Genomic DNA, 26,641 nt, shown 5'->3' on the forward strand with positions numbered 1-26,641 from the left:
TCATGGAGGCCACGTTGTCAGAATGAGGGCATGATGTATACTGGGTATTGTTGCTGCCCCAGGCAGCAGGAGCAAAGGCGTTGTCATCATTAGGGTTTCTGTTGCTGTGAAGAGACACCATGACCATAGCAGTTCTTAAAAAGGAAAGCATTTAATTGGGACTGACTTACAGTTCAGAGATTTAGTCTATTATTGTCATGGTGGGTAGCATGGTAGCATGCAGGCAGACTTGGTGCTAGAGAGGTAGATGAAAGTTTTACATCCTGATTGGCACACAGCAGGAAAGGAAAGAGACATTGGACCTGGCTTGAGCATCTGAAACCTCAAAGCCCACCTCCAATTACACACTTGCTCCAACAAGGCCACACTTCCTAGTTGTGCCTCTCCCTGGGAGCCAAGCGTTCAAATCTATGAGCCTATGGTGGTCATTCCTATTCAACCACCATAGGCACATTGGCTGACTTGGCAGGGCGTTGTCTCTGCCCCAGGATAGGAAGATCAATCATCTTCACCCTCATCTGGGAGACCTGGGTAGTTCGCTTTACCTTGTGGGCTTCTTGAGAAAGGCGCTGAAGCAAAGGATGCCAAGAACTGACTGTCAGGGCTGGGGCTGGGGCTGGGGCTCAGAGGTAGAGCACTCACTTAGCATGCATGGCCCCGTCAGTTCAGTTTCCAGCACTGTAGAAATGAACAAAACAGACAGAGGCAGATTTAGCAGACTCAGGAAAAGGAACAAGATCCAGCAAGTGGTCTGTAGAGAGCCCCGGCATTCTTAGGCTTTTTCCTTTGGCAGTGTCTGCAGGTGCTTGATTTTTGATAATTTGGAAGGAGCATAAGCTGAATGCAATATAGACATAAATGACTTAAAATGATCCCTCCAGTCGGAGAGAGACTCGGGTTTGTCGGCTGTTGTATATTTAGGCTGCCGGTGAAAGTGCTTTTTCAATTGTTATTTGGCTTTTAATGTTCTTTGAAAATTGCACTTTCAAGTAGTTGCTATTATTTTAATTAATCAGCAAAATCAGCTTCTAATGTGAATAATAAAACTATCAGTTGGGCATTAGATTAGTTATACAGCCAGCTTTAAACACAGGCGCTTTCAAAATTCTGCAGCGTGGGATTTATGTGAAATGGTGTTTTAATTACTTTACTCGCTCTTTGTGAAGAAAACAAACTTTCATCTCCCACGGCAGCATTTCATTTTGCTTATTGGTTACTCGTGATTATCTCTACTTTTTCTGCGGAAATTCCTAATACTTTCTAAATTCATTTGTGTGAGTATATTCTCAGCCCTCAAAATGAAGCTAATTGCCTTCAAATAAATAAAACCTCCACCTTCCTAAACCAAACTACATCTTATTTTTAACTTTTTCACTTTTTGGGGGGGAACAAGGAGGTGATGGAATGTACCACTCTGTAATTTTGGAGGAAATTTTGTCCTGAGATGTCAGAGCTGGAGGCCGGCTCCCATGCTGATGGAGAATGCCGGTTCACAGCCCTCTGCTCTCATCGGTCTCTCTGCCTCTGGGAGCTGCTGTGTTTTCCACTCCTCACTTACAGCCCTTGGAGGACTCTCCCTGTTGTCCCTAGAGAAACTGGAGAGAACATGGTTTTATTACTACTCTATCAAGGCGGAGTGTACTCAGGGATTATTAGCCAATTTGAAGGATGGTGCTTTTTTACTTTGAGTAGAAGAGCCAAATTCATAAAGGCCCTATCTGAGACTTTGTGTCTCATTAAATAGTATTGTCTAGTTTTGTTGACCGGAACTAGTTGTTTTGAATGGTACTGTGGGGTTTGGGAGTTAGGAAATGAAAAACCAGTGCCTTAAGATATCCTTCAGCCTTGGAAGTGGTTAGTTCGGTCCAGCAAATGGGCTCAGCGTGACTTGTAAAGGACAGAATGAGAGGGTGATATAAGGCATGTTGTGCAGCGCGGAAGCACGGGACGAAAAAGCCACCGCCAGCCGTGTGGGTCGTTTCAATACCTCATTCTCATTCTTGGCAAAACCAGAATCTTCTTTTATCAAGTCATGAATAAATGGAACCAATTTTTTGGTTACAGAAATGAAAGCCTGAATGAATTTCACTGGTAGGTCAATTTTATAACCAGTAAGTCACCCCAATTGATCAGAAAATAACATAATGAGCCAGGCAGTGGTGGTGCCTGCCTTTGATTGGAGCACTCAGGAGAGCTAGTTCCAGGACAGCTAAGGGCTGCTCCACAGAGAAACCCTATCTGGAGGAGGAGAAAAAAATCTCATCTCCTGGAGGGTGCATGTCTTTAAACAACTTGACCTTCGCTATTTTAGCAGTCCTGTTCCTCTCTGCTGCACAGTCTAAGGGATGGGAATTCCAGTGCTGTGGTTCAACTCTTCTGACGTAGGGAGGTGGCACAAGGTGGTGTCCATATAACAAGCAGCTTCTGTCCACCAGCAGATACTGCTGAAGGTCTGGCCGCTGTCCGGGCCCTGTCTCTGCAGTGATGGACCTTAAAGGCACTCTTGATGTTGTTCGAGGAAATGTCACAACCCATCCTCTAAGCCTGATAGGCAGAAAATAAAAGGGGAATTTATACACAAATGCAAGACCTATGGTGAATTCATCAGCGAGTGTGTGCAGGTTCCAACTAGCCTGCACATGTGTAACAAAACATGAACGGGAACTCGTAGTTTGGTAGCTGCCCACACGTGCCTAATTCTATTTAAAAGTATAAATGTTCATCTTTCAGAAAACCCACATTTAGAGTTGCACATCTATAAAGTGGTCATGTGAGAAAGTTAATTTGTTGGGGGCGTCTTAGCTCTAAGCACATGGGAAATTAAGCCATCATAAACCAGGTGATGATGGTTTGTTCTTATTCATTTGAAGACAGTTCTCTGATGTCGGTCCCAAGCTGATGGCTGACGAACTGTTGAGTGACAAGTCTGTATCCTTGGGGAGAAGAAGGAAAATTCTAGTTCACTACAAAAAAAAAAAATCAAGAGACTCCTCAAATATAAAAAATACCCTCTTGCCAGAAGTAAAGCTTAGGAGTAGCTAGGAATGAAGGCAGAAAGAATAAAAACAAGGGAATTTGGAGCCAGCACGAGGTAATTTCTCATCCTGAACCCCCCTTCTTTCGGCTGTGATTTCACCTGACGGTTCTGGAGCAGCTGTTTAGTTTCGTGCAGAAGTAAAGAGATGGCCTCCTGTCTGTAAGGCGTGTCCACAGAGTCAACCAGTGCAGAGCAATACCGAGGAAGCAATAATACAAGGGCAAAAATTCAAATAAAAATCATAGTATATCAAATATTTACATAGAGTTACATTGCCTTGGGCGTGTGGCTAAGAGACGCAGCATTTACATGACAGTGGGCATAGATTCTACACAACACTACAAATGTCACTTCAGGCTAGGAACCTGAGCTTCTGTCCACTTCTGGTAACTACAGAGGGGACCTAGAATCACCACCACCCCCAACCCGTGGATCATGAGGGGCACACGTCATCTGATTTTATACCTACAGCCTCTGATATGATGGGTGTTGCTTTGCATAAACCTTGCCCTGTGGTTAACTTGACTGGACTGCATTTATTCTGGGAAGAAGGGAGCAGCATATTGGGAAATGAAGCTGTCCTGGGAGTTGTGTTTTGTGAAGTAAGGAACGTGAAAGGCTTTGACAGAAAGCGAATTGCAGCAGTCATGTTAGGAATCACGTGCTCCAGAGTTGTCAGCGGGGGTGGTTTCTGGGTAATGCCATTTTCCCCATCAGTGGCCAGGGAGCTGTGTGCTGCCTGCCACTGTAGCTGGTTCCTGGGTCGTCGCCACCGGCGGCAGTGTGATCACTGCACTTGCAGGGACTGTTGAGGCCTTGCCCCCACCCTGCTCTGCCTCAAGCTGCTCTTTGTCTCCCTCCTTTTCCCTTGTTCCTTGGTCAGCACAGACCAACCAAGAATTCGCTCCCAGGTCTTGTCTATCATTGTCTTCCAGTGTTTCTCCCTAAGACAATGTTCAGCTACTGTCTTTTACATGGGAAATAGAGATTGACAGTGAAGGCCACTGTGGAGCAAAAATAAGGATGGCCATGTTCAGAGTCAGTTCGTTCCCAAATAAACCCTGATAACCCAACCACTTCCCCAAAACATTCCATAGAGCAGTAACCCCGACAGTGGAGGTGAAGTTCTATTCCTAAGCACCCGTGCACGTCCGTGCAGACTTCTCAGTGGGAACTTGGTCTGTATGCCTTTATACAGTTGTGTAAACACAGCAAGAAGAACCAACTTTCAGAAACAAAACAAGGTCTTTATATTCCAGATTCTGAGAGCCGTCAAAATCTTTTATACCAAACCACCCTCCTTAAAGGAGAAGTAGCCTGGGTCCAACTAAATGGGTACCACGCAAGATAAAGTCTTGGGAGGCTATGCTCAGAATGAGGTGGGAAAGACCAAGGGTAGAAGTCCTTGGGGAAGGGGACTGAGAAACCAAATTAATGAGGTCTAGAAATCCAAGCCAAGTGTGAGAGGAGAGGAGAGGAGAGGAGAGGAGAGGAGAGGAGAGGAGAGGAGAGGAGAGGAGCAGGCACAGTGGCAGAGCCCAGTACACACAGCATGAGTCTCCATTACTGACCACGTCTCTATAGCACAGTGCTGGTGGTGTATGCAGTCAGGGTCTCTCGTCTCCCGTCCTTGGCTTTCTGCCCTCCCCCCACAGAGGCAAACCTACTCTCTGCTCTCTATCCTCCCCTTGTACTTTACATCCAGAGAAGGCTGCTCAGTCTGGCTCCTTGGGTCACAGCATTTGAAGCAGCAGCATTCAGTCTTGTCTGGCCCAGTTCTGGCTTGACCCGTTCTGTTCAGAGACCCATAGACAGAGGCAGACGTTGTCAGGCCTTCCCTCCACAGGCCTACGAGTGTCCAGGGCTGATCTTTTGGTGAAGCCATTGGAGAAGCTTGTCACAAGCACATCAGGAGTGTGGGGCCCTGAGAGATTTGGGGGCAAAGAAAAGCCCCCTCTCCGCCTCCTTTCTCCTCACTTAAGAAAGTGCATTGATGTGCGGATGCTATCAGAGTAGATGACAGACAGCTCAGATCCCTTCCCATTTCTGTATGAATCAGAAGGAGTTATGGCAATAAGTTAACGCTCTTTAGTTATTGATTTCTTCTATATCAGAAAAGGAATGGCAGTAATTTAGACTTCTCAAATGCATGGCAATAAAGCCCTTTAAAGAGAAGGAGAACAAAGTAAATCCAGTGGCATCCACGCTGCTGGCTACTGTACGGTGCCCTACTACACTGTACTCCAGGGACTCTGTTGAGGCTGGCCTTCTTGCCGATGAAATGAAAAATTTTTAAAAACTACTGGAAAGGAGGCTTCATGAAGAGAAACATGCCAGTCTTTTGAAAGAAAGGAATTTTGTCTAAGTCATAAATTCTAGAGGCTTGTCCTATTAGCCATTGAGTCTAAGGGACAATGCAAGAAAAGCAAGCTTTATGAAAACATGTTGTGTTTAGGACCCCTAGACTTGGGTTACGCCCTTGCCCCACCGCACCCCTGGGAATTGCTACTTTGCCTTGCAAAGCCCACAGTTGTCTCCCCAATAGATGATTGGGGCTCTAAACCTTGAAAGTGAGCCTTGAGGCTGATGCACATCGTTGAAGCCGGTATGTGTGTGTGCCACACTTACCACAGGTCCAGCCCAGGCCAGTTAGAGATGTGAACTGATCTGGGGGCAGCTTAGGTTCGTATTGGTTAGAGCTCGCATGAGCGCTTCTGTCTTGAAACTCAGAATCTCGGGCGGTTCTCACTTGCAGTTTCTCTCTGTAGGAGTTCTTTGGAATTTATCCTCATGCGATGCTGTAAAGATGACAATCATTCGAGATGCTCTCTCAACCTTAACGAACACTGTGATCGTTCCACATTCTGGGTGGAATAACTCTTCCTTTGATGATGATCATAAAATGAAGTTTCAGACCTCGCTGGTTCTGCGGAACACGACAGGTTGCCTGAGGTAAGTACTTTCTTCCCAATTAATTACGTGGTTAACGAATGTGCGTCCTGCGTAAATTGACTGTAGAAGGCGCTATCTGGCTAACATTCCCCAAGGTGATGGTTCTTCATAGCGAACTGTGGACTTTGTCACGGCGTGAGGAAACATTGTGAGCACAGGCTGGTGGCCCCAAGGCAACTGTCTCTCGTATGACTGTTCTGTGAATTATTTAGAAAGGCCCATTCAGCCTGGCGGGCACTGCGGCAATTCCAGCATGTTCCACTGTAGTAGCCTCGTCCCTGACTATCACAGACTTATTGCGGACCTGCAGCCTGGTTTTTGTTTCAGTTCCATCATGGTCACTGACGTTTTGGTTTGTTTTGTTACTTTTAAAGAGAAGTGAAGAGTTGTGTGACTTAAACAACTATTGCTTTTCAGTTGGCCCGATGCTGTCCCATTAATCCTTACCTTTAACATACAGTCTGTGCTTCTTTTCCATTTGCGGAATAGCTCCTTGTTTGCTTATCCACTCATGTTTGATGCTGGTCCCCAGCCTCATGTTGCTCTGGACACATGAAACAGAAGCCTTGGTAGAATGGCAAGGAGACCTGCAGAGCGCAGCTTCCCAACTCCACCGTGAGCTGTAGTGTTCAGCTGCAGAAGAGAGGGGATGGTACTGTCATGCACAGGGCCCTGAGTTCAATTCCCAGCCCTGAAAAGAAAAAAATAAGACATCTGAACTCCTCCAGGACAGACAGTTTGAGCCTTAGGGAGAAGGGCCTGTGCTATTGTCTGCAAGCCTTCTGCACTGTGACAGGAGGAACTCGTGTGCTTGTTCCTGGGTGGGCCATGTAGCCTGTGGTCAGCCGGAAACAGCATCCCATCCTCACCCTAGATTCAGGGAAGTGTGGCACTCCCACACCCGCACCGCCTTTCCAGCTAGCTCTTTAGGCAGTGAGTACCTAGATCAGGGTACAACCTTGACTCGTATGTGACCTGCTGTAGTCCTCGGTAAATGCCACTTGTGTAAAACCAATATGGAACAAAATGAGCTGGGCCCCAGCTGTGAGGAAGACACAGATAGGAAACAAGCAGATGGGCACCAGAAGAAAAGTCATGATGAAGAAGTATTGGTGAATCCCGTGGTGGTCACTTCCCACTTCGATGATTTAATGAAGGAAAAACACTCACAGGTATACCCAGTGATTTGGGTTTTTAAGTTAATTCAAGATGTGGTCAAGTTGACAATCAAGAATAGCCATCACAGCCTATATATGGAATACCACAGAAGCTCACTCTTCTGAGGGGTAAGGGTCAGGAGCACAAGTCACTGGTCGTGTAAAGAAATGGACTAGCTCTCTGAGCAAAGGGTGGAGTGGCTATGGATAGTGTCAGATCTCTGATGAAGGGAAGAAGTTTGTCGTTTATTTCAACTGCTATGAAAAGCCATGAGCGTTTTAAACAGGGAGTGATGGGGAGGGATTCCAATTCTGTGGAAGACTGAGCGGAGGCAGAAATGGAATGAGCTTAGACTGTTAGCATGGTCCAGGCATGCTACAGACAAAGTCCAGACCAAGGGCTGCAGGTGGGTGCCTTTGTGAAAAAGAGCTAACGGCTTGCTAATGGGTTGAAAGTGTGTGTGTGTGTGTGTGTGTGTGTGTGTGTGTGTGTGTGTGTGTGTGTGTTGGGGGGGGGTGTTATACCTCAGTCTTTGACTGGCCTGCTGGAATCAGGGAAGGTGGGAAGGTACTAAGAGTGTTGGCCATGTCCATATTGAGAAACAAAATTTGCTATCTATGTAATAATGTCAATAAATCAGATACATGTGTACTCAAGGGTCAGATGAAGATAGACATCTGCTCATCATGGGTCATAGGTTATGATAAAGAAACCAAACCAAAAAATAAATAAAATGCACCTAGGAAAGTGAAAAGATCAAGGCAAAAGGAACCAAAGCTAAGGCCAAGGGAGTTCACTCTAAGAGGCCAAGGAAAGCTGGAAGCCCAGGGTGAAAGGGGAGGGGTTGGCTGTTGAATGACAGTGGGGCCGTGCACAGGAGGCCTCTCTGGTTCAGCTTTACACTTCCCAGTTTGCCTTACATCAGTATTATCTTAGAACCCTTGTAAACGGAACAAAAAAAAAATAGAGACTTATAATCTGCTATCCATTTTTGAGGGAAGGCAAAGAAAAGAAAACAAAAACAAGACCTCAAATAAATGAGACCCAAAATAATTTTTGAGGCTTTTTGTTTGTTTGGGTTCAATTCCAAAAGGAATTGAAAGGATTAAAAGTTGGGGCTGTTTGAGTTTGTTTGCTGATGGTTTAAGGTTTTATCTCATATGGCCTATTAACATAATCGAATGTGAATATATAACTAATAGCTAACGTAAAAGAAAAAACAGGCCCCAAACCAATGGCTGCTATACCAGTGGCTATTCTATGTGGTAGCCACTTTCCCATTTGCTTTAATGTACAATTCATTTCTTCCTCTTCACAACCCTGAGACAGCTGTTTCTATTTCTTCCACTTACCTGTGGTGAAGCTGATGAAGACAGCCACTAAATAGCTTCAGCGAATATTGGGGTTGTTAGGTTCTCCATCTGTGGGTATAATGACATTCTGGCCAATGTTGAAAATGCTTCAAACGTCCAACTTCAGGCTCTGAAGTATCTCAGGTCACCGTGCAGTGGCTGCTCTCTGGCCGCCATTTTCGGGTAGGGTCCTTCAGGTTAGGATTCGCGGCTGAAGGGTGAGTTGTTTATCTCAGCAGTTCCCATTTGTCTCCGCCCACGCAGGAACCTCAGCTCTGCCGGGGAGGAAGCACGCAAGCACATGCGGTCCTGTGAAGGGCTGGTGGACTCGCTGTTGTATGTGATCCACACGTGTGTCAACACCTCGGATTATGACAGCAAGGTCAGTGTCCGAGCCGCCTTCACGCCCAAGTGGCAGGTGACAGTTGAATTCAGTTGCTTGCAGTCAATCCAGCCTCTGAAATACTAGAGCCTGGAGCCGCTCTCCGGATCACAGGACGAGTGGCCACTTAGCAGGCCTGGAACCATGGAAACATGGTGACTGTGGTGAAGGACCTCCCAGGGGTCCAGGATTTCTCTGTGGTTTCCAGATGACAGCCCTGCACTCTCTTCTACATCACATTTCCTGTTCCTAGACACAGATACAACTCAGCCCCACCCTAGATCTTCTGTGCCCTCCTGCTTCCTCTGTGAGACTAAAGTTTTGCCCCAGGGGCTGTGGAAGACAGGCAGACAAAGCTAGAATAGCAGGAGTTCTGAGGTGTGCATGCTTGGGTCTGAGAGAGGTGAGAAGAATGAGCCATCTCCTCAGGGAGAACAGGTGTGGGTGGAGCGGAGTAACACCTAAGTTTTTACTTGAGCCTCTTTGAACCAGAAGACCTGCAGATGAAATTGAGAGAAAACAGCAAGCTGGGAAGGAGAACCTGCCAGGCGGGCCAGCCCTAACCTTGACTTTAGACACCTGAGTTGAAGTGACAACTGGCCCCTGAATTAAACTTAAAGTACGAAAACCAGATGCAAATGGCAAAATGTCCATGGAAAGAAATTAGCGCATTCCTCAGAGATGGGGGATAAGAAGCTGAGGGGGCAGCAGAAATGAGGCCTGGTGACAGGACCAGTTCTCTGACAGGGAAGGGGGGCACTGCTGTCCTGCTGAGGATCTGCACAGGGCCGGGGTGTGGCCGCAGCGTCAGGAGGGCCCTGAGGCACTGAAGAGGCACGATGCACTTTAGTCATCACAGCCCAAGCTTCGGTTCACAGCTGCACCCGGCCCACAAAACTGCTTGTCCGTCCTTCCTTAGATTGTCACGTCCGCATACATACAGCAGGACTTCCCTTTATTCTGCACGTATTTCCCGTTGGTGTGTAGAGCGCCAGAGTGTTTGGGGTGATGTTTTTAATTACACACTGTGTTGGCTTTCAGACAGTGGAGAATTGTGTGTGTACCCTGAGGAACCTGTCATATCGGCTGGAGCTGGAAGTCCCGCAGGCCCGGCTGCTTGGACTGAATGAACTGGATGACTTACTAGGAAAAGAGTCTCCCAGCAAAGACTCGGAACCAAGCTGCTGGGGGAAGAAGAAAAAGAAGAAAAAGAGAACTCCACAAGAGGATCAAGTTAGCATTTTATTTCCATACAGTTTTATTTTTTGGAGAATGAGAAGTACATAATTGGCAGAAAAGATTGGTGCCGCTTAACTGAGTCCAGCAAGGTGAATATTCCCCGCAGTCAGATCTCGTTCACTTCCTTTTCACTTAGTGTGTGCCACTTGTCTTTCAGTGGGATGGAGTCGGGCCAATCCCTGGACTGTCCAAGTCCCCCAAAGGGGTGGAGATGCTGTGGCACCCGTCGGTGGTAAAACCCTACCTGACTCTGTTGGCAGAAAGTTCCAACCCAGCCACCTTGGAAGGCTCTGCCGGATCTCTCCAGAACCTCTCTGCTGGCAACTGGAAGGTGGGATGTTTGCTCCTTGTCCACATTTCTTTCTGTCCTTGTGGTCAGACTTGCCATGGCGGTGGAAGGGACACACTTGATTATAGAGTGTGTCCATAAAAGGGGTTAAGAGGGTGCGGGGAGGAGACGAGGAGTCCCTCCAGGCATCCCAAGATGAATATGATCGAGTCCCTTTCCTGAGAATCTGACATCCATGAGCAGACAGAGTAGTGTCCCCAGGATCAAGACTTCCAGGGTGGGGAGGAGCTGGGGAGAATGGAGTTGGAGGCTTGCTGCAGGGGGAGCAAACTAAGCCAGCAGGGTCTGAGGATGGGGTGGAGAGGAGGGAATGGAGAGGGAGATTAAAGGGATAGTAGGAGAAAGGTCTTCTTTGAGGAAAGGACATTGTGGGTTCATATTGCAGGCTGCTCTAAGGCACAGCAGACAGGACAAGGAGTGGCTGCCTCGGAGCTGGCCGTCATATCCAGACCTGGTGGCTGAGCTTCAGGAGTGGGACCTGGCCACAGGGGAGGGAGCACTGAACTTTTAAGCAGACAAAGTGACAAAAATAAAATGATGTAGACACTGTTGGGTCACTTTTGTGGCTTTACGGGAGGGGGGGGGGGACGACAGGGAAGAATAGAGCTGGGGTTCCTTGTGGGATCCAGTGCCACACACATCACGGTGAGAGAAGATGGGGACCTGATTCCGGTTGAGGTCAGGCAGTGCTGGTGTGAGCACCCCACATCTCTCAGACTCCTCCAGAGCATGGGAAGTGTGTCCTTACACATGTGCAGCCTTGTGGGTGTGGAAACGGTTTCCTGTGGTTACTACCGTGTCTGAGAACTTTTGATGTCATCTCTCGTCTTCCCAGACTGTCCTTGTGTGCGTGGTGACAGGGTGATTATAATGCTTGTTCTGGCTCCTTGTCCCACCCCACCTAAAATGAGGCTCTTTGGGACCCTATTCTCCATGACTGAACTTTGTTTGTAGACATGGAACTGGATATGTCGCTCATTTGTGTGATCTGGTGTTAGCGAAGCCTGTGTGGGTGGTTGTTTGCTAAGGTGCTAATAGCTTAGTGCTAGGGGCTGACTGAATTCTCAGAACCCCGGTTCCCAAGAGCTGAGGTGGACGGTCCTGCACCTCAGCATCTTCGTCTGTGGGATGAGATGAATATCAGGTGGTGGGGAGCACTGAGCAAAATGACAAAGCACAAAGACTAAGGGTGACTCCTGACGTAGAGGTTTTTGCTGTATAGCCAAAGAATTACTTGAGACTAAAATTATAATTAAAACACATGTGATTGAGTTTTGTGGAATTTAATTTCTGGGATTATTCAGTAAGTAAAAGTCACATGGCAAGCCAATTTAAAATACAGACTTTGTAGTTAAGTGGTTTCTAATATCAAAAGTAATCACTCAAAATCTCAGACCTTTGGCTAGAGAGACGGCCGCGCAGGTAAGAAGGCTTGTTGAGGACAGGAGCCTGATTCTCAGCACCGGATCAGGCGGCTCACAGCTAGCTGCCTGCAACTCCAGCTCCAGGGAGGCTGCTGCCCTCTTCCGGCCTCTTTGCGTGCTCACACACACATGCACATAATTAAGATTTGGCCCACAAGGTAGCCATGGCTACATATACAATCGAGGGATCACTCTTTGGGGAAAGGCTCTCTGAGCTGGGCTGGGCTGGGCTCTCTCCAGTGGAAATGGGAGGCTCTGGTGCCTGCAGCTTCAGGATGCTGATCATATTGCCCCAGTGCTGTCTGCAGTTGCAAGCCTCGAACTGTATTTCCAAATGAATGTAGATTTCATTTGACTTGGAAAATAAAAGCTATCATTTAATACAATGAATGCTAATTGAATCTTTGAAAGGCATCTTTTCCTGCTACATATATTATTAAGATAATCTGCTCTGTTAGGATTCAAGAAGCTGGGCGGTCAATCACATATTTTAACCTTGACAGTTATCGCAGAGAGCCATGCATCTGTCTTCATGCTTTGTCCACAGTAGGAAAATATTAGCTATTACTTGAGCAACTTCTTGGGATTGTCCTGGTCTATTTTGTAACATTACTTTGCTGTTGTTTCTTTAGTAACTTAGTATTGTTTTCCAGTTCACAGTGTGCACAGAAGTAGCCATTAATGTTGAGGGACAATGCCTTTTGCACCCAAATCTGCCTTGGCTGTGGGTATGAATTATAGTGCGTGGTGTCTGTGGAGAATTCCCTTTTTTCTGAGTACAGGAATTTTTCCAGCAATCTTTTCAACTGGTTACCAAACTCCAATATTGTTGCAGCATGTACTAAGAAATAAGCTCAGTGGAGCCAGGCTCCCCTCTAACGAATGCTGAGGGGTTGGCTCGGCTAGACTCTGGACCTGGCGTGGGGCCAGCTTCAAAGAAAACGGGCTCCTTCCTTAATCGTGTTTCTATATCTGAGTGTGAAAATAACCCTGCGTTCTCTGTCTTACACAGAGATCTGACAGATGGTGGTTTGAGATCTTTAGGCTTTGAGGGCTTTCTTTAAATCAGCCATCCCAGCCTGTCTCTCGCCCAAACGGTGGCACTGTTTTAATCTCCAGTGGAGAGAAAACATATATTCATTTATCTTTGCAGATTAAAGTAGCACATGAGATTGGATCGCCACGTTTTAGTCACTAATGCCTTGTTCTGCCTACCAGTTTGCAGCATACATCCGGGCAGCTGTCCGGAAAGAGAAAGGGCTCCCCATCCTTGTCGAGCTTCTGAGGATGGATAATGACAGAGTTGTCTCTTCTGTGGCCACCGCCTTGAGGAACATGGCACTGGATGTTCGAAACAAGGAGCTCATAGGTACGTGACTGGTGACGGGACACCGCAAAGAAAGCAACTGGGGTAGTTACAAAACTCCACCTGAGCCTGCTGCTCCATCCCTGGCATGTCTGGAGCCCCTGCTCTTCAGCTACTCCTTTTCAACAAGAGGCAGGCTCAGTAATTAAACATTGATCTGAGAAGGTAAATTTCCAGAACAGTCAGAGATCGCCAGCGATTCCAGGTGACATAACAGCACTGCTTGATAAATTCAGTGTCATCATTGCCTAAGAGAAGTTACATCCCGAGCAGCAAGAACAAGAAAAATTTTAATTTCCTTTCCCAGGATTTGTGCTGATATCTGCGGATTCCCCAACACTGTCATCTTCTAATAAGAAGCCGTGTGAATACTATGTAGCTTTCCCTCCCTGGTCTGTTTGAATGCTCACCCAGAGACAAGCCACTGTCATGCCATCCCACGGCAGGGTCAGGATGGAAGGGACATAAGGACTAGGCCACCAGAACACAATATTTTAGGAGGCTTTTGCTCTTGGGTCTGAGAGAGCACATCAGCACATATAGAGAGCCAAGAATGAGATTCCATCAGCATTGCACACCAGGCAGCTTGCTGGTCCCTAAGCACTGCCCTATCCCAAACAGTTTGAGGGGTGACAGAAAAGGGAACTCCATGGCCGGAACCTCCTTTCGGAACCTTCATCTCATTGACCTCATAGCCCAGAGTGTCCTGTGAACCCTGCCACTTGCTACTCAGTTCCTGCTTCTGGGTATGTCTGGAAGGAAATTGGCGATGTCTGGAGTGTCACTGTTAGGGGAAGTAAGGGCAGTACCCTCCATCCACTCAAACTTGGGAAGGATGGATTTTTATGGATTTTTGTGAGCTTAGACCCAATTTATTTTAAAATACACATGCTATGATAGAAAGAGGGAGGCAGGGTTGGAGAAATAGAGAGAATGAGAATAATATTTAGCTTTAATATTATCTGTGATTACCAGGCAGTGGTGGTGTAGGCCTTTATTTAATCCCAGCATTTGGGAGGCAAAGGCAGGCAGATCTCCAAATTCAAGGCCAGGTTGGGTCTCCAGATCCTTCCAGGACAGCCAGGACAACACAGAGAAACCCTGTCTTAAAAAATAGAAAACAGCTATAACAACAACAACAAAAGATTAGCTGTGATCCTGGCCTGTGGAGCAAGCCAGTAATCACACCTACTGGGGCAGCTGAAGCAGGAAGATGATGAGTTCAAAGCCAGCCTGGCCCACAGAGTAGGTTCAAGTCAATCTGCAGTGGTGAGACCCATCTCAGCGTAACAAGAGGGCTGCAGTACAGCTGGTAGACTATGGCACAGCATGCACAAGGCCCTAGGTTTGAGCCTAGTCCTACCAAAAGAAAGCGCAACCAAAAATTGAATGGAACACAGTGACTTGCAGGTGAAGCCCTTCTCGCCCTGCCTGGCAGAAATGCCGTTTTAAATTATTAATGTCCAGGCAAGTGTTTCCTTTCTTTGAGGCAGATCAACCCTGCAGAGAGGAAGTCTCACGGAGCCTCTCGAAGGCCCAGCCCTGCCCAATTCCCACACTTCCTTCAGAGCAGCCCAAACTAGACTTAGAAGTTGCATCTATGTCCTCTGAGTTTCTTTTAAGACATGTACTCTGTGTTTCACTGCTAAGACACGTGGCTAGTCACACGGCATCATACATCTGGCCATTTGTGAGTATCCGGAAGTCACCATCCTCCAGACCCGCGTTTGTCTTCTAGTTTTCCAGAGTCGCTGCTGTCTCCCCACTCGTAACCGCCTCTGCTCTTCAGAGCTTTGCCTGTGATGTGCAGGACGTGACACGCGTGCAGTCAGGACCTGCCTGCTGCCTCCGCCCTTTGATGAGAGCCCGTTTTCGTGGCGGGGACCCTAAGAAAATATTTACTTTCACCTTAGTTAATTACTTGTGTTTGTAGTGCCTTTATCCCACTTTGTCGGTTAGTAATTGAAATTGGAAAGGCTGGAGATAATCTGTTTGGTGTTGATAGAGAGTTGCTTCCCTGGCTGAGACTGACTCCCTCAGCCCCGTCTTCTCATGTGCTTCATTATTATTGCTTGTTACCTGCAGGAGATCATATGCCTGAATTTCAATAGATTTTTTTCCCTTTTGTCTTTTAAAGAAACTGGTATATGGTTAACTGCTGAAGCCAGGTCAGCCGACGTAACCTCGGCTCTGTTAAAAAGTGGGTGGCTATTCCCAGCTAACTCGCTAGACTCTCCCAGAAAGATTTAATGCAAAGTATTTTTGGCAGCCTTAGTTGGCCCAGATTCAAAGTCTTTTTTCTTTAAAGCATTGGGCAGAAATTGAAGTATTTTGATACACTGGAACCAAGAATAAAATTTCCTAATATTTCATTACAGCCGTTACTGTAGGATGTGGCCCAACATCCAGGAGACTCCTGAGCACTGATTTATGTTCCTTCCAGGAAGTGACAGTAATGTTTCCTAAAATGGTCATTTGCTCAGTGACGTGACAGTAAATGCTCCCTCAAAGTCACATTTGTATGTCTCTTCCTCGCTGTGGGCTTCCAACTTTTTTTTCCCTGTTCACAACTCTTTTTAAGTTTTTGTTTCTTAAAACCTCCACATTATCGGGATTTTCAGCCATGGTAACAGAAAGCTGGTGCCTGTGAAAAGTTGACCCTAGTCTTGTGCACCCGGCAGGGAAATACGCCATGCGAGACCTGGTCAACCGGCTTCCCGGCGGCAACGGCCCCAGCATACTGTCCGATGAGACCGTGGCAGCCATCTGCTGTGCACTCCACGAGGTCACCAGCAAAAACATGGAGAACGCCAAGGCGCTGGCTGACTCGGGAGGGATAGAGAAGCTCGTGAACATAACCAAAGGCAGAGGAGACAGGTAAGTGTGTGGTGCCTCGGCCCTTGGACTGTCTTGGGGTGAGGGCCTTTGTGGGGGATACGTGTCTAACGTGAGGATTTCTGTGTTTCTCACATGCTGACTAACTCAGCAGTGGCCTGTAACGATGGGAGGGAATTCCCTTTATTACAGTATACCTCGCTCCCTCTCTGGCTTAGTCCGCTCACGTTGCTATAACAAAATGCTCTGGCCAGGCAGCTTATGAACAATAGAAGTTTATTTCCCGTAATTCTGGCACCTGTGAAATCAAGGATCAAGGCACCAATATTTAATTACCTGGTGCAAGCCCCTTTCTGGTTTACAAAGAGTGACCTATTTATTCTCACATGCAAGACCTTCTTCCGAGTTGACTCTTCCCAAGGCTACCCCTCCAGCCCTGTCACATTGAGAGTTAGGACATGTACCTAGGAACTTCGAGGAGTTGCAGATCCCCCGGCTGTAGCCATCTCTAAAGCCACTCCCCCAGGATGTTGACATTTGTTCATGTCAACTCCTAGGAGAAGGGGGCAGTCTTAGGGACACCATTCCGTTTGCACCTTATGCTCTGCCAAGCCTAAGTCCCATTCTGCAAGAATGTCTTTTTAAATCCTCGCTTTTGAGGTCAATTCTGCTGCCAAGTGCCCAGAAAGCATGGAAACCGCCACTCTGCATGAGTGTGCTCTGGGCTTGGTCACATCTCTCCCTCTGCTTTTGGATGACAGTAACAGATGAAGCAGCACAAGTGGGCAGAACGAATCAGCAGCAAAATAGAGGCTTCTTGTCACAGACTGTCGCTGTGACTAAGTCTGTCGTAGTGTCAGATCAGCAAGTGGAAGTGGGAATTCCAGTACCTTCTCCACCCCGTTCCCCTCCACGTTCTCTCTCTGGCACTGACTCCTCTCCTGTGTTATTTGAGTCTTCCTCTAGCATCCTCACTCCTGCAGAGGCTGGGACTTTGTCCTTTTATCTACTGTTGTATCCTTAACAACAAGAACAAAGCTTGGCCCTGGTAACGCTTGGTGCATAGGGATGCTTTGTTAATTAGCTAGATGGCAAGGCAGTGCTGGGATTTACATTACAGCTTATCTAGTCTTTCAGTTGATACTTCTGAATTCTTCTTAAAATATAGGAATAATGCAGGGAATCATGGCTTCCCGCTAGAAACCACATCTGTCAGCATAAATAGTACCGCCTTCCAGCCTCCTTATTTCTCGCATTTTTTACATTTCATTAGTAATAAATGCACAGGATATGTTTGTTTCTTTGTTTGTTTTGATTATTTTTTTTCTTTCAAATAAGGCTCTACTCTGTAGCCCAGGCCAGGCTGACCTTAAACTCTCCATGTAGTCTAGGCTGGCCTCAAATTCATAGCAATCCTCCTGCCTTAGTCTTCTGAGTTCAAGGATTACAAAAGTAAGCCACCTTTTAAGAAAATGAAGCATTTCAGGCACTTAAGATCCCATTCCACTGGCTCCCTCTGCAGTCTATACACACACAGACATACACAAGGTCATATGATCACCTTACGTATTCTTAAAGTTTGCCTTGTAGAAATGCTGAGCCAATGACAAGGCATACATGAAATTGCATTTGTGCATGTGTGCAATATACACATAAATATGTGTGTAAGTCTAATCTCTTATTCAAAGCCAAAGATTCAGAACATCTTGGACCAGGCAGAGCTGGAAAGATGGCCCGGTTAAGAGCACTCACTGCTCTTGCAGAGGTCCTGGGTTTGGTCTCCAGCACCCTCTTCTGTGCTCTGAGGACACCAGGCATGTACATGGAACACATGCATACATGCAGAGAACACTCATGCACATTAATAAAAATAAATACTTTTTTTTAAAAAAAAAAAAAAGGAAAAGGAAGAAGAAAGTCTTGAACCAGATCAAGTTGTGGTTGGTTGGTTTCCCTGCATCTCTCTTCCCTCGTGGTTCTTCCCCCATGTTTATTGCCTTCTTGCATATCCAGGCGCTGTTCTCAGTGCCAGGCTCACAGCAGTGAGCAGATCACAAGCAGCATTCCAGGGCCAAGGCAGATGAGGTACCCCATGAATAACAGCAGCAGAGCTTGATAATGGTGCCTACAGGGACAAACAACAAAATCAGGGAAGGTGACAGCATGTCAGGAAAAGGTGACCTGGGAAGGCCTCATGGAAATAGTAGGGAGCAGACCTGGAGAAGGAGGATCGGGCAGTGCAGCTCTCTGGGGTAGAAGCAGAGGGTTTGGCAAGAGAGCAACGCTAGGGCCGGGGAAGAACAGCAGATCCCAGTGTGGCTGAGACAGAGCTGGTATGACAGAGGAGAAAGGGGGAGAGTCAAAGAGCAACAGGACCAAGAAGCAGTAGGACCTAGCTGACCTTGTAGGTCACCTGTCTCCACCTCTGAATGAAACCAGAGCTGTTAGAGAGCAGAGGCAGGACATGGTCCCAAGTTTTTATCCACAGAGGTCATAGCAAGGCAGGGAAGTCTGCCAGAGACCACCACAAATTTGCTCTGAACTTCAGGTGCTTGGGGATAACTGCTAGACATCCAGTGAGTTGTGTGGTCAGCAGGAAAGATGCAGGCTGGGGGCTGGACCTACGCTCATGCTGGAAAAGTACACTTGGGAGTCTGCGGTATCTAAAGGACTTGCTTAGAAGTAAAGATGAATGGTGTCAGGGAGATGAGAACCCCAAAGCGAACCCAGAAAGGAGTAGCCAGAACATGTGTCCCCAGGAGCATGTGGTCACTCGGAGGCCAAGTGGAAGGAGATTATGAAAGGTAGACAAGAGTCAGAGGCTCCTTCTTACTCAGGTAGGATGAGGTTGAGGCCTCATTATTGTTGACTACAACAATAATATGGAAGCCGCAAGTTTAAGAGGAAATGGGGAGAAATTGGAGGTGTGGGTAACAGCTTTCAGGGGATCCCCCTGTGCTGCACAGGTGAGAAGGCACCCTTGCCTTGCTCGGGATTCCGCCTTCTGCACGTACTCCACCCTGCCCCTTCGGCTGCTGGTTTGCAGTCTGAGTCTCTCGGAGGGAGTGGCCATGATACATATCTTCATTAAACCCCCATCTCTCCCTAGATCCTCTCTGAAAGTGGTGAAGGCGGCAGCCCAGGTCTTAAATACATTGTGGCAGTATCGGGACCTCCGGAGCATTTACAAAAAGGTAAACATCCAAGGGGAGTTGTGCCTCCATCAGCATTCCTCGCAGCGCACATTCTCCATCACTTACTGCGATGAAGTGCTATATTCCTTCTGAGATGTTGCTTTCTCCCTTTTAACTCCAGGATGGGTGGAATCAGAACCATTTTATTACACCTGTATCCACGCTAGAGCGAGACCGATTCAAATCACACCCTTCTCTGTCCACCACCAACCAACAGATGTCGCCCATCATTCAGTCAGGTCAGTGGGCATTTGTGTGACAGAACATTGTTGGGGGCAGGGGCTGAGTGTGAGCTGATGCAGCCTGTCCCCTTCAGGACTGCCTGTCAACCTAAGAGCCTGCTTTGACAGTTGCAATGCTAAGAGCCCCTTTCTTCCATTTAAAAGATAATACAGCTTACATCTGCTGCAGTGCATTAAAAAAAGAAAAAACAGGCCTGTCCCCACACCTGGATGCTGCTTCACCAGGTTTGGGGCAGGGGCAGGACCCTGGTATCTGCATTTGACCATCTGGACCCATAACCTGATGTAGAGTCCTGGGAAGTGGAGGGTAATTTAAGAGGCACTGGCTGACCAGGAATGTCATTGTGGTCTGCCAACTCTGCATAAGTTTGAAGTCTCGTTGTTGCTGCTTCTGTTGCTGCGGGCAGAATTTTTTTGTTTTTTTGTTTTGTTTTGTTTTTTTCTCAGTTTTCTTGGGGAAACGTCTCAGGAACAGGCTCCTTGAACCTGGGCCTTTCTAGCTTTGCAGACTCACACCCCACCACCGCCCCTCCTCACACCGTGACTTTCTAGAAAGTTTCTGGACTTTAAGCTGAGGTCTTAGCAACTGTGCCTCCCACCCGTTCGCTTAATGGAAAGAATGTTTTGAGTTTCACACTAAATTACATGTAAAGTCAAACCAGGCCCGTGAATTTAATTCTTGCCTGGACGAAACAGGAAAAGAGATGCTTCTTACTTTGATTCGGCTTTAAACCACACATCCCCACTCATATTGTCTGTAGTCGTCTGCCGTGTGCCTCTGACAGTCCTATTGCTCATGGGAACGAATGTGGACAAAAAGACTAATAGCCCGCCCAGGGGCTCCAGCCACATGATTGAATGGCTACGGTTGTACTGGGAGTTTCTTGTTGTTTAGTTTGGTGTTTGGGTTTTTGGGGGTTTTGTTTTGTTTTCTTTTAAACATTATCTACACCTACTCTGTGTGGTAGATATGCCTTGCTTTAAAATTATGAGCTGTTTCATTCAACAAGACCTTTGCTTGTTTTGAACAATCCTGATAGATAAGCCCTCATACTGTTCTTTATTAAAAATATTCAGTGAGTCCGAGGACTTGGGAATGGGGATTGTCAGGGAAGTTAGTAGGGGTGGCTACCAGACAAGGGGATTGCAAGCAAACACAGAATCATCTCAAATGGATTAACACACGACTACTTTGTAATGGATTTGCTACGTGAACCTTACAAACATCCAAGCAGAAGTGCTGGTGGCCCCACCCCAGTCCCTAGGTGGGACTGTCTCTGAGCTGTCTAAGGGCTGATCCTCCTCCTCCAGCCCTGGTAAGGGATCTGCTTATCCACTGCCTTGGTAGTGTCACCCCAAAGGGTAGCTGGTCTTTCCTGCCCTGCCCAAAAGTGACATAGCACAGAGACAGAGCTACATGTGCTCACCCTGCCCACGGCAGCCCAGTGTCAGTGAGGTGACAGCACACAGAGACCTGTCCTGCGGGGCCCTCTGCAAACTTGGCTCTGCCAGGACACTGGGGCCAAGGCTGAAGGACCACCACTTTCCAGTGAACTGGGTAAAGGCGTGGACACTTATTTGTAATTAGCTTTCTCACAAATCACACCGTTATTGAGAGGAAGAGGGGGAGGGGGAACTCATGTGACCTGTTGACCTGTTTCTTTCTTCCTTCCTGGCCCAAAAAAGAAAGAAAGAAAACATCCAAAGGGGACCCCTTTTGGCAGATGGCTAGTCATTGTCAGATACATGGCCTGGGCTAGAGGGTCACATGATCTCCTGACATTAGACTGCCGTAAAGAGAACTAAATGCTGTGCACTAGGCTCTTCTAGACACATCCAGATATTGTTTAAATGATCAAAATCACAGCATGCCATAAAAAATACATATATAGATACCAAATATCTATACGGAAGTGCTGAGAGGGGTTTGTAAGCCACTGAGCTGTGATTGGCTCTTACATTACTCCACTCAGTTCCCAAGGTTGGGTCAAGTCCCTGAGTCACCGCCGCCTGCCACCCTCTACCCTGGCCTCTACAGCTGGGTGCTCGCTGCAGCTAGGGGGTGGGCCCAGATGTCTCCCTTGGGGGTATGGGGACATAGAGTATGTTCATGGTCCTGGGGGTCTGGCTGCTCTCCGCGCTCTAAGAGCTGATTTGACTGTGGCATTGCTAATAAGCACTTTGTTTTCTGGAGCTGACAATCTGACTTCTCTCTCTCTTTTCCCCCCTCCTTCCTTTGCCTCCCCTTCAGTTGGCAGCACCTCCTCCTCACCAGCACTGTTAGGGATCAGAGAGCCTCGCTCTGAATACGATAGGACCCAGCCACCTATGCAGTATTACAATAGCCAAGGGGATACCACTCATAAAGGCCTGTACCCTGGTAAGACACCAGCTGGGTGTGTGATGCAATACCTGGAGGGACCACATTTCTGGGCGCTCAGCCGGTGTCCTGGAAACTAACTAGCCTGTGCTCATATGAGACGGTCCCCCAGCAGCAAACCATGTCCCCATCTGTCCCTTCCCTACTACTTTTGGGGTTGTTCCTTTTCTGCTGATTTTAAACTAGGCAGGCTGATACAGTGATGTGATGGCCACCAATAAAAGAGGGCTGAATCCAGTGGTCGCTCTGGCTGCCCAGGTGCCACTCCCTTACTGCTGTCCCCTCCTGCTCTAGCAGCAGAATCAAGGGCCCAGTGTAGCTTTGTGGGACCCGCACAGACCCTCTAGACTGGCCCATTCCTAAACTCAAACTGATTAACAGCAATTGAGTTTATTTACATTTTCATGGAAAAGAGTTTGAGTGAATTACAGACTAAAGATTTTTCCTCAAGTGTGATTATTTTTTAAAAATGAAAATATTATACTATTAATAGTTTTATATCCAGTTCAGAAAAATGTGTATAAAAATATTTTAAAGTTGCCAACCCAAAGGTAATTCTCAAAAATTTAGCAAATTAAAACTACTCCAGAACAAGTCATGAGCTACTGCAAAACAAAAAGTACTTTTTCCTCAAAATAAAAAACAAAAAAGGGGGAGGGGAGGGGAAAATACCTATTTATTAAAAAGAAGGAAATGAAAGCTGACGGCAGCCTAACTGCGGCTGGGGGAGGAGTCTGAGTTTACTGTTGTCTTTGAAATTGTGATTCCACAGAACTATTTACTAATCAAGGATAGTTACCATGGCAATTAATAGCTCAGAAAATTGCAGATGCTACATCGCAAATACCAAGCTCTGCGTGGAAGGGAGCACACATACGAGCTGAAGCGCAGGCAGCCGCGGGTCTGCAGCAGCCTGCTTCATTGCAAAGACTGCCTCCTGAGCATGCACCCTTTATCTCTGCTTGCGTCAATAAACTTAATTTGCTTCAAATATGCTTTATTTTCCTTATTGAAAAATTAAAACCTTTGCTAGCTTTAGCAGTAATAGAAAGGCAGCTAGTGCTGTCATCAGGAGTCAGCTCTGGGCTCTTGGAGACACCTGCCGAATCACCCAGTGCTTCTCCATTTACTACATACTTAACCATGGCAGACCCAGGGCTGTGCCTCTGTGTAGCTCCCTGCTTTGAACACGCCTGTGCCTGCCCTTTCCAGAAGCCAGGGTCTGACTCGCAGCTGCTCTGGAGGCACGAGGTGCATTCTAATGTTGCATTCTCTGATTCACACTGTGGCTCAAGGCCCTGGCAGAGCCATGTTCCTCAGCTCAGCACAGGGAGCCACGCTGCTGCTCCAAGCCTATCACAGAAGCCCCCAAGACTGAACGGAGCTTTGGATGGGCCCTGCATTCTTATGCTTCTTGCTGCCACAGACACACACACACACACACACACACACACACACACACACGGCCTGTTTTTGCTGCTAGCCTCCCAGGCCCGGGATGTGTTGTCCATATCCAGGGAGCCTGGGCTGCTGCCCTGCCTACGCTGGCACTTGGGAAGGCAGGAGCTATACAACCTGGTGGACCGGTACACTAAGCATTAGTTTTAATTTAATAAACTCTTTTCTTACAGGCTCCAGCAAACCTTCACCAATTTACATCAGTTCCTATTCGTCACCAGCAAGAGAACAAAATCGACGGTTACAGGTGAATCCGCAATGTCACTTGTACAGAAGGCTGGCTAGCAGTCACACCGTAAGGGTGCTACCTGAGGAACTTTGCTCCTCAGACCTGTGCAGGGTTTAGATAAATTGTTTCCATCAGAGCTTCTGAGACTGCAGGCCTCTGATGGGGAACCTGCAACACACGGTCTTGGTCCAGCAGTTTCTCTCCCACCCCTCCCCCTCTCCATTGACCTATAAAGCCTCTTTCACCCTTGGGGGAGGCAACGTTGGTGAGCTCACCTCACGCCCTCTTTGTTCTCTCTGGACACTTCACCCTCCATCATCGTGACTTCTTCCTCGTCCGAGCTCCATGGCTTAAAAACTGAGTCTGCAGCCCATTCCTGAGAGGGCTGTGTTTAGAGTCCCCAGACTCTTCTTCCGGGGGGTCTTCTCGAGCCTCCCGTAGGGCTCTGCTGCCACACACACCCCTTTCAACCACAGAACCAGGGTTTCCCAGCCAAAACTGCGTTGTGTCCTTCCAAAGAAGGGTGCTCTAAGACCTGTGTCTTCACCGTGATCTTTTTTATGTAGATAGGAAAAAATGTGAGTAGTTTATGCTCCAGTTTTTGGTGGGTTTGTTTTGTGATTGTGTCTGGCTGTTGTTCCTGCTGTTCCTCCCTTTTCAGTCTCATAAGTAGGCAGGGTTACAGGCATGCAAGACCACACCCAGCCTCTGCTGTTTCTTTTGAAGGCAAGAGAAATCTAGCTCTGCCTTCAAAAGAGGAGATAGTTAGCCAAGTAGATTTTTTTTTTAACTCTGAAATACCATGAGGTTAGAGTGAGTTTAAGACAGATGCCAATACCTATATGGTAAATTCTTAAATTTTACTGAATTGGGGGGATTTGAACAACATGAACATGCGTAAGAGCTATGACAATTTGCGGGCATGGTGAGCACAAAAGAAAATGGAAACCAGGTGCCCTGTCCACACATGCTCTTCAGAGGACCTCAGTAGCACGGCTTGCAGGAGCCTTGCCTCCAGAATCGTATTTGCCACCATGTCTCTGCAAATTGTTATCTTCCTGCCTTGCAATTGTTCATCCTCTAATGAGTTCATCAAACTACCTTATGTCTTTTTAAACCGAGTGGTGGATTCAAATCTTCATCAACAGAGTGAATATTTCAAAATACAATCCTATCACTACAGTCATCTGAATATCTCAAACCAAATCCCAGCCCTCAAGTATGCCCATGATATGCTTAACTTTCCTGTGCAAAAGCTACCTCCTCCTTGGGTCTGCATCTGACAGGCTCCTCCACATCCCATGCCACCTCCCACTGAGGGCCTAACCTCGTCTGGGGCCTCAGACTGGGCTTGAGCAAACAAAGCCAGCTTGTGTATAAACATGATTTAAAATCCTCCCTCCTGTGAGCAAACATGGTGCGCACCTGAAACAGCGACTCCCTTTGAACCCACAAAGTACTTGAAAATTCTAAACGGGAAGCTCATGTCAGTGTTCTTTAAGTGTGTGTTTTTCTTGCCTTTCCATTCTGCCAGCAGCACCAGCAGCTGTACTATCAAGATGACGCCACCAGGAAGCCCTTGGATGCATACAGATTGTACCTGCAGTCTCCGCGTAGCTATGAAGACCCTTATTTTGATGACCGAGTTCACTTTCCAGCTTCTACTGATTACTCAACACAGTATGGACTGAAATCGACCACAAATTACGTAGACTTTTATTCCACTAAACGACCTTCTTACAGAGCCGAACAGTACCCAGGGTCCCCCGACTCCTGGGTGTAGCATCAAAGACGCCCGTCGGGGAACTCTTTCTTTGTAACTTTGCTTGGACGGAGGTGAAGAGTCTGCCTTGCTGATCTGATGATGAAATGCGGAAGTGGAATGGAAGGAATGAGTGAGGAGTGTTGATTTTCTTTTTTGAGGAATTTTCAGGGAAGTGAGGAAACCCTTGGGAGGGGACTTTCTAAGCTCTGTGTAGGTGTTAGGTCTAATTCCCGGTAGATCCTCGTGGTGATGGTGTGGGTGATGTGGTGAGCGGTTTGAGACACGGGTGAAGTAAGATGGGGTATGTGTAGGTCAAATCAAATTACAGATGATTTTTTTAATGTGAATAAAGTTATGTTCAGATAGTTTGTACAGAAAAAAAATAATAAAATGGATGCCCTTCATGTTTTATTGCTATAACTAAATGTCAAGATTGTATGCTATTATGTCTTGTAAAAATTTCTTCTGTTGGTGTAAATATGGAAATGCCACATTGGTTAAGTGCCATCATTTGTAACGCAGTGTGTTGTTTGAAAAGAGAGTTGAAGAACTGACAGCCTAAAACACAGACGGGAAACCCAAGGAACTATTAGCAGTTGACAGCCAACTCTGCCATCCTGTTTGCAGTGGGTAGTGAGCCCCGGAAGCCCCAAGTTGAGTGACAGCAGCACCATGCTCATCCCGCCTCTTTCACAGACAGGTCACTGCCATTTTCTATGCACATGGAAGAATAATAAATGTGGAAACTTCATCCTTGAAGGTGTGCTCTGGTCCCCTTTTTCTGGGTGTGACAGGGAAGACACAGACTGAGCAAATCCTTTGCGAGATGGGCCACACTGGGCACCGAGGATGTGACTGCTCCCTTACTTGCCTGAGTGTGTATTTCTCAGAGTTTTTGTTTTGTTTTCATTTGATAGCCTCTAGTTTTAGCAGGTTTTTGCTTTGATTCAGCCTACTAGATGTATTTAGCATCTCTTTTCACCTAAGGGAAATTACGTCTGGCATCCTGGACATACTGCCTTGGCGAGGACCACTTCCACCCACAACATGACTTTTTGGAACTAAGTCATTACATACAGGCAGCTGGGCATTTGCTTGCTTGGCATCAGTGTGTTAGAAGCCGGCACTGATCCTAAATATTATGCTGAGGTACTGAGTTACATACGGCCTAGGGGAGTCCCCACAGACACAGTAGGCATGTCCCAATGCTACCGCGCAGCATTGTGACAATAGAAAGAGACCCAAGAAACAGTGCTTTCCTGGATGAAAAGAAAAAAAA

At 47.0% G+C, this 26,641-nt stretch overlaps 1 protein-coding gene across 20 annotated transcripts in view; it reads left to right on the forward strand.

Moving 5' to 3' along the window:
• The window catches only part of Pkp4 (plakophilin 4), a 208,356-nt gene extending 182,235 nt beyond the window's left edge, over positions 1 to 26,121 (forward strand). For 12 of the 20 annotated variants that reach the window (XM_085681086.2, XM_085681091.2, XM_085681092.2 and 9 more), the window contains 11 exons: positions 5,806 to 5,989; positions 8,764 to 8,881; positions 9,923 to 10,114; positions 10,278 to 10,451; positions 13,112 to 13,262; positions 15,941 to 16,136; positions 19,204 to 19,288; positions 19,410 to 19,527; positions 21,782 to 21,910; positions 23,542 to 23,615; positions 25,132 to 26,121. In XM_085681086.2, coding sequence (XP_085537212.1) covers positions 5,806 to 5,989; positions 8,764 to 8,881; positions 9,923 to 10,114; positions 10,278 to 10,451; positions 13,112 to 13,262; positions 15,941 to 16,136; positions 19,204 to 19,288; positions 19,410 to 19,527; positions 21,782 to 21,910; positions 23,542 to 23,615; positions 25,132 to 25,380 — 1,670 coding nt within the window. In that variant the 3' untranslated portion in view covers positions 25,381 to 26,121. The remainder of the gene's footprint in view (positions 1 to 5,805; positions 5,990 to 8,763; positions 8,882 to 9,922; positions 10,115 to 10,277; positions 10,452 to 13,111; positions 13,263 to 15,940; positions 16,137 to 19,203; positions 19,289 to 19,409; positions 19,528 to 21,781; positions 21,911 to 23,541; positions 23,616 to 25,131) is intronic. The other 8 variants (XM_085681090.2, XM_087899976.1, XM_087899977.1 and 5 more) reach the window with 3 other exon arrangements.
• The last annotated feature ends 520 nt before the right edge of the window (positions 26,122 to 26,641 follow it).

This window comes from Myodes glareolus, chromosome 21, assembly GCF_982192425.1.
Source record: "Myodes glareolus chromosome 21, mMyoGla1.1, whole genome shotgun sequence".
Classification (NCBI taxonomy): Eukaryota; Metazoa; Chordata; class Mammalia; order Rodentia; family Cricetidae; genus Myodes; species Myodes glareolus.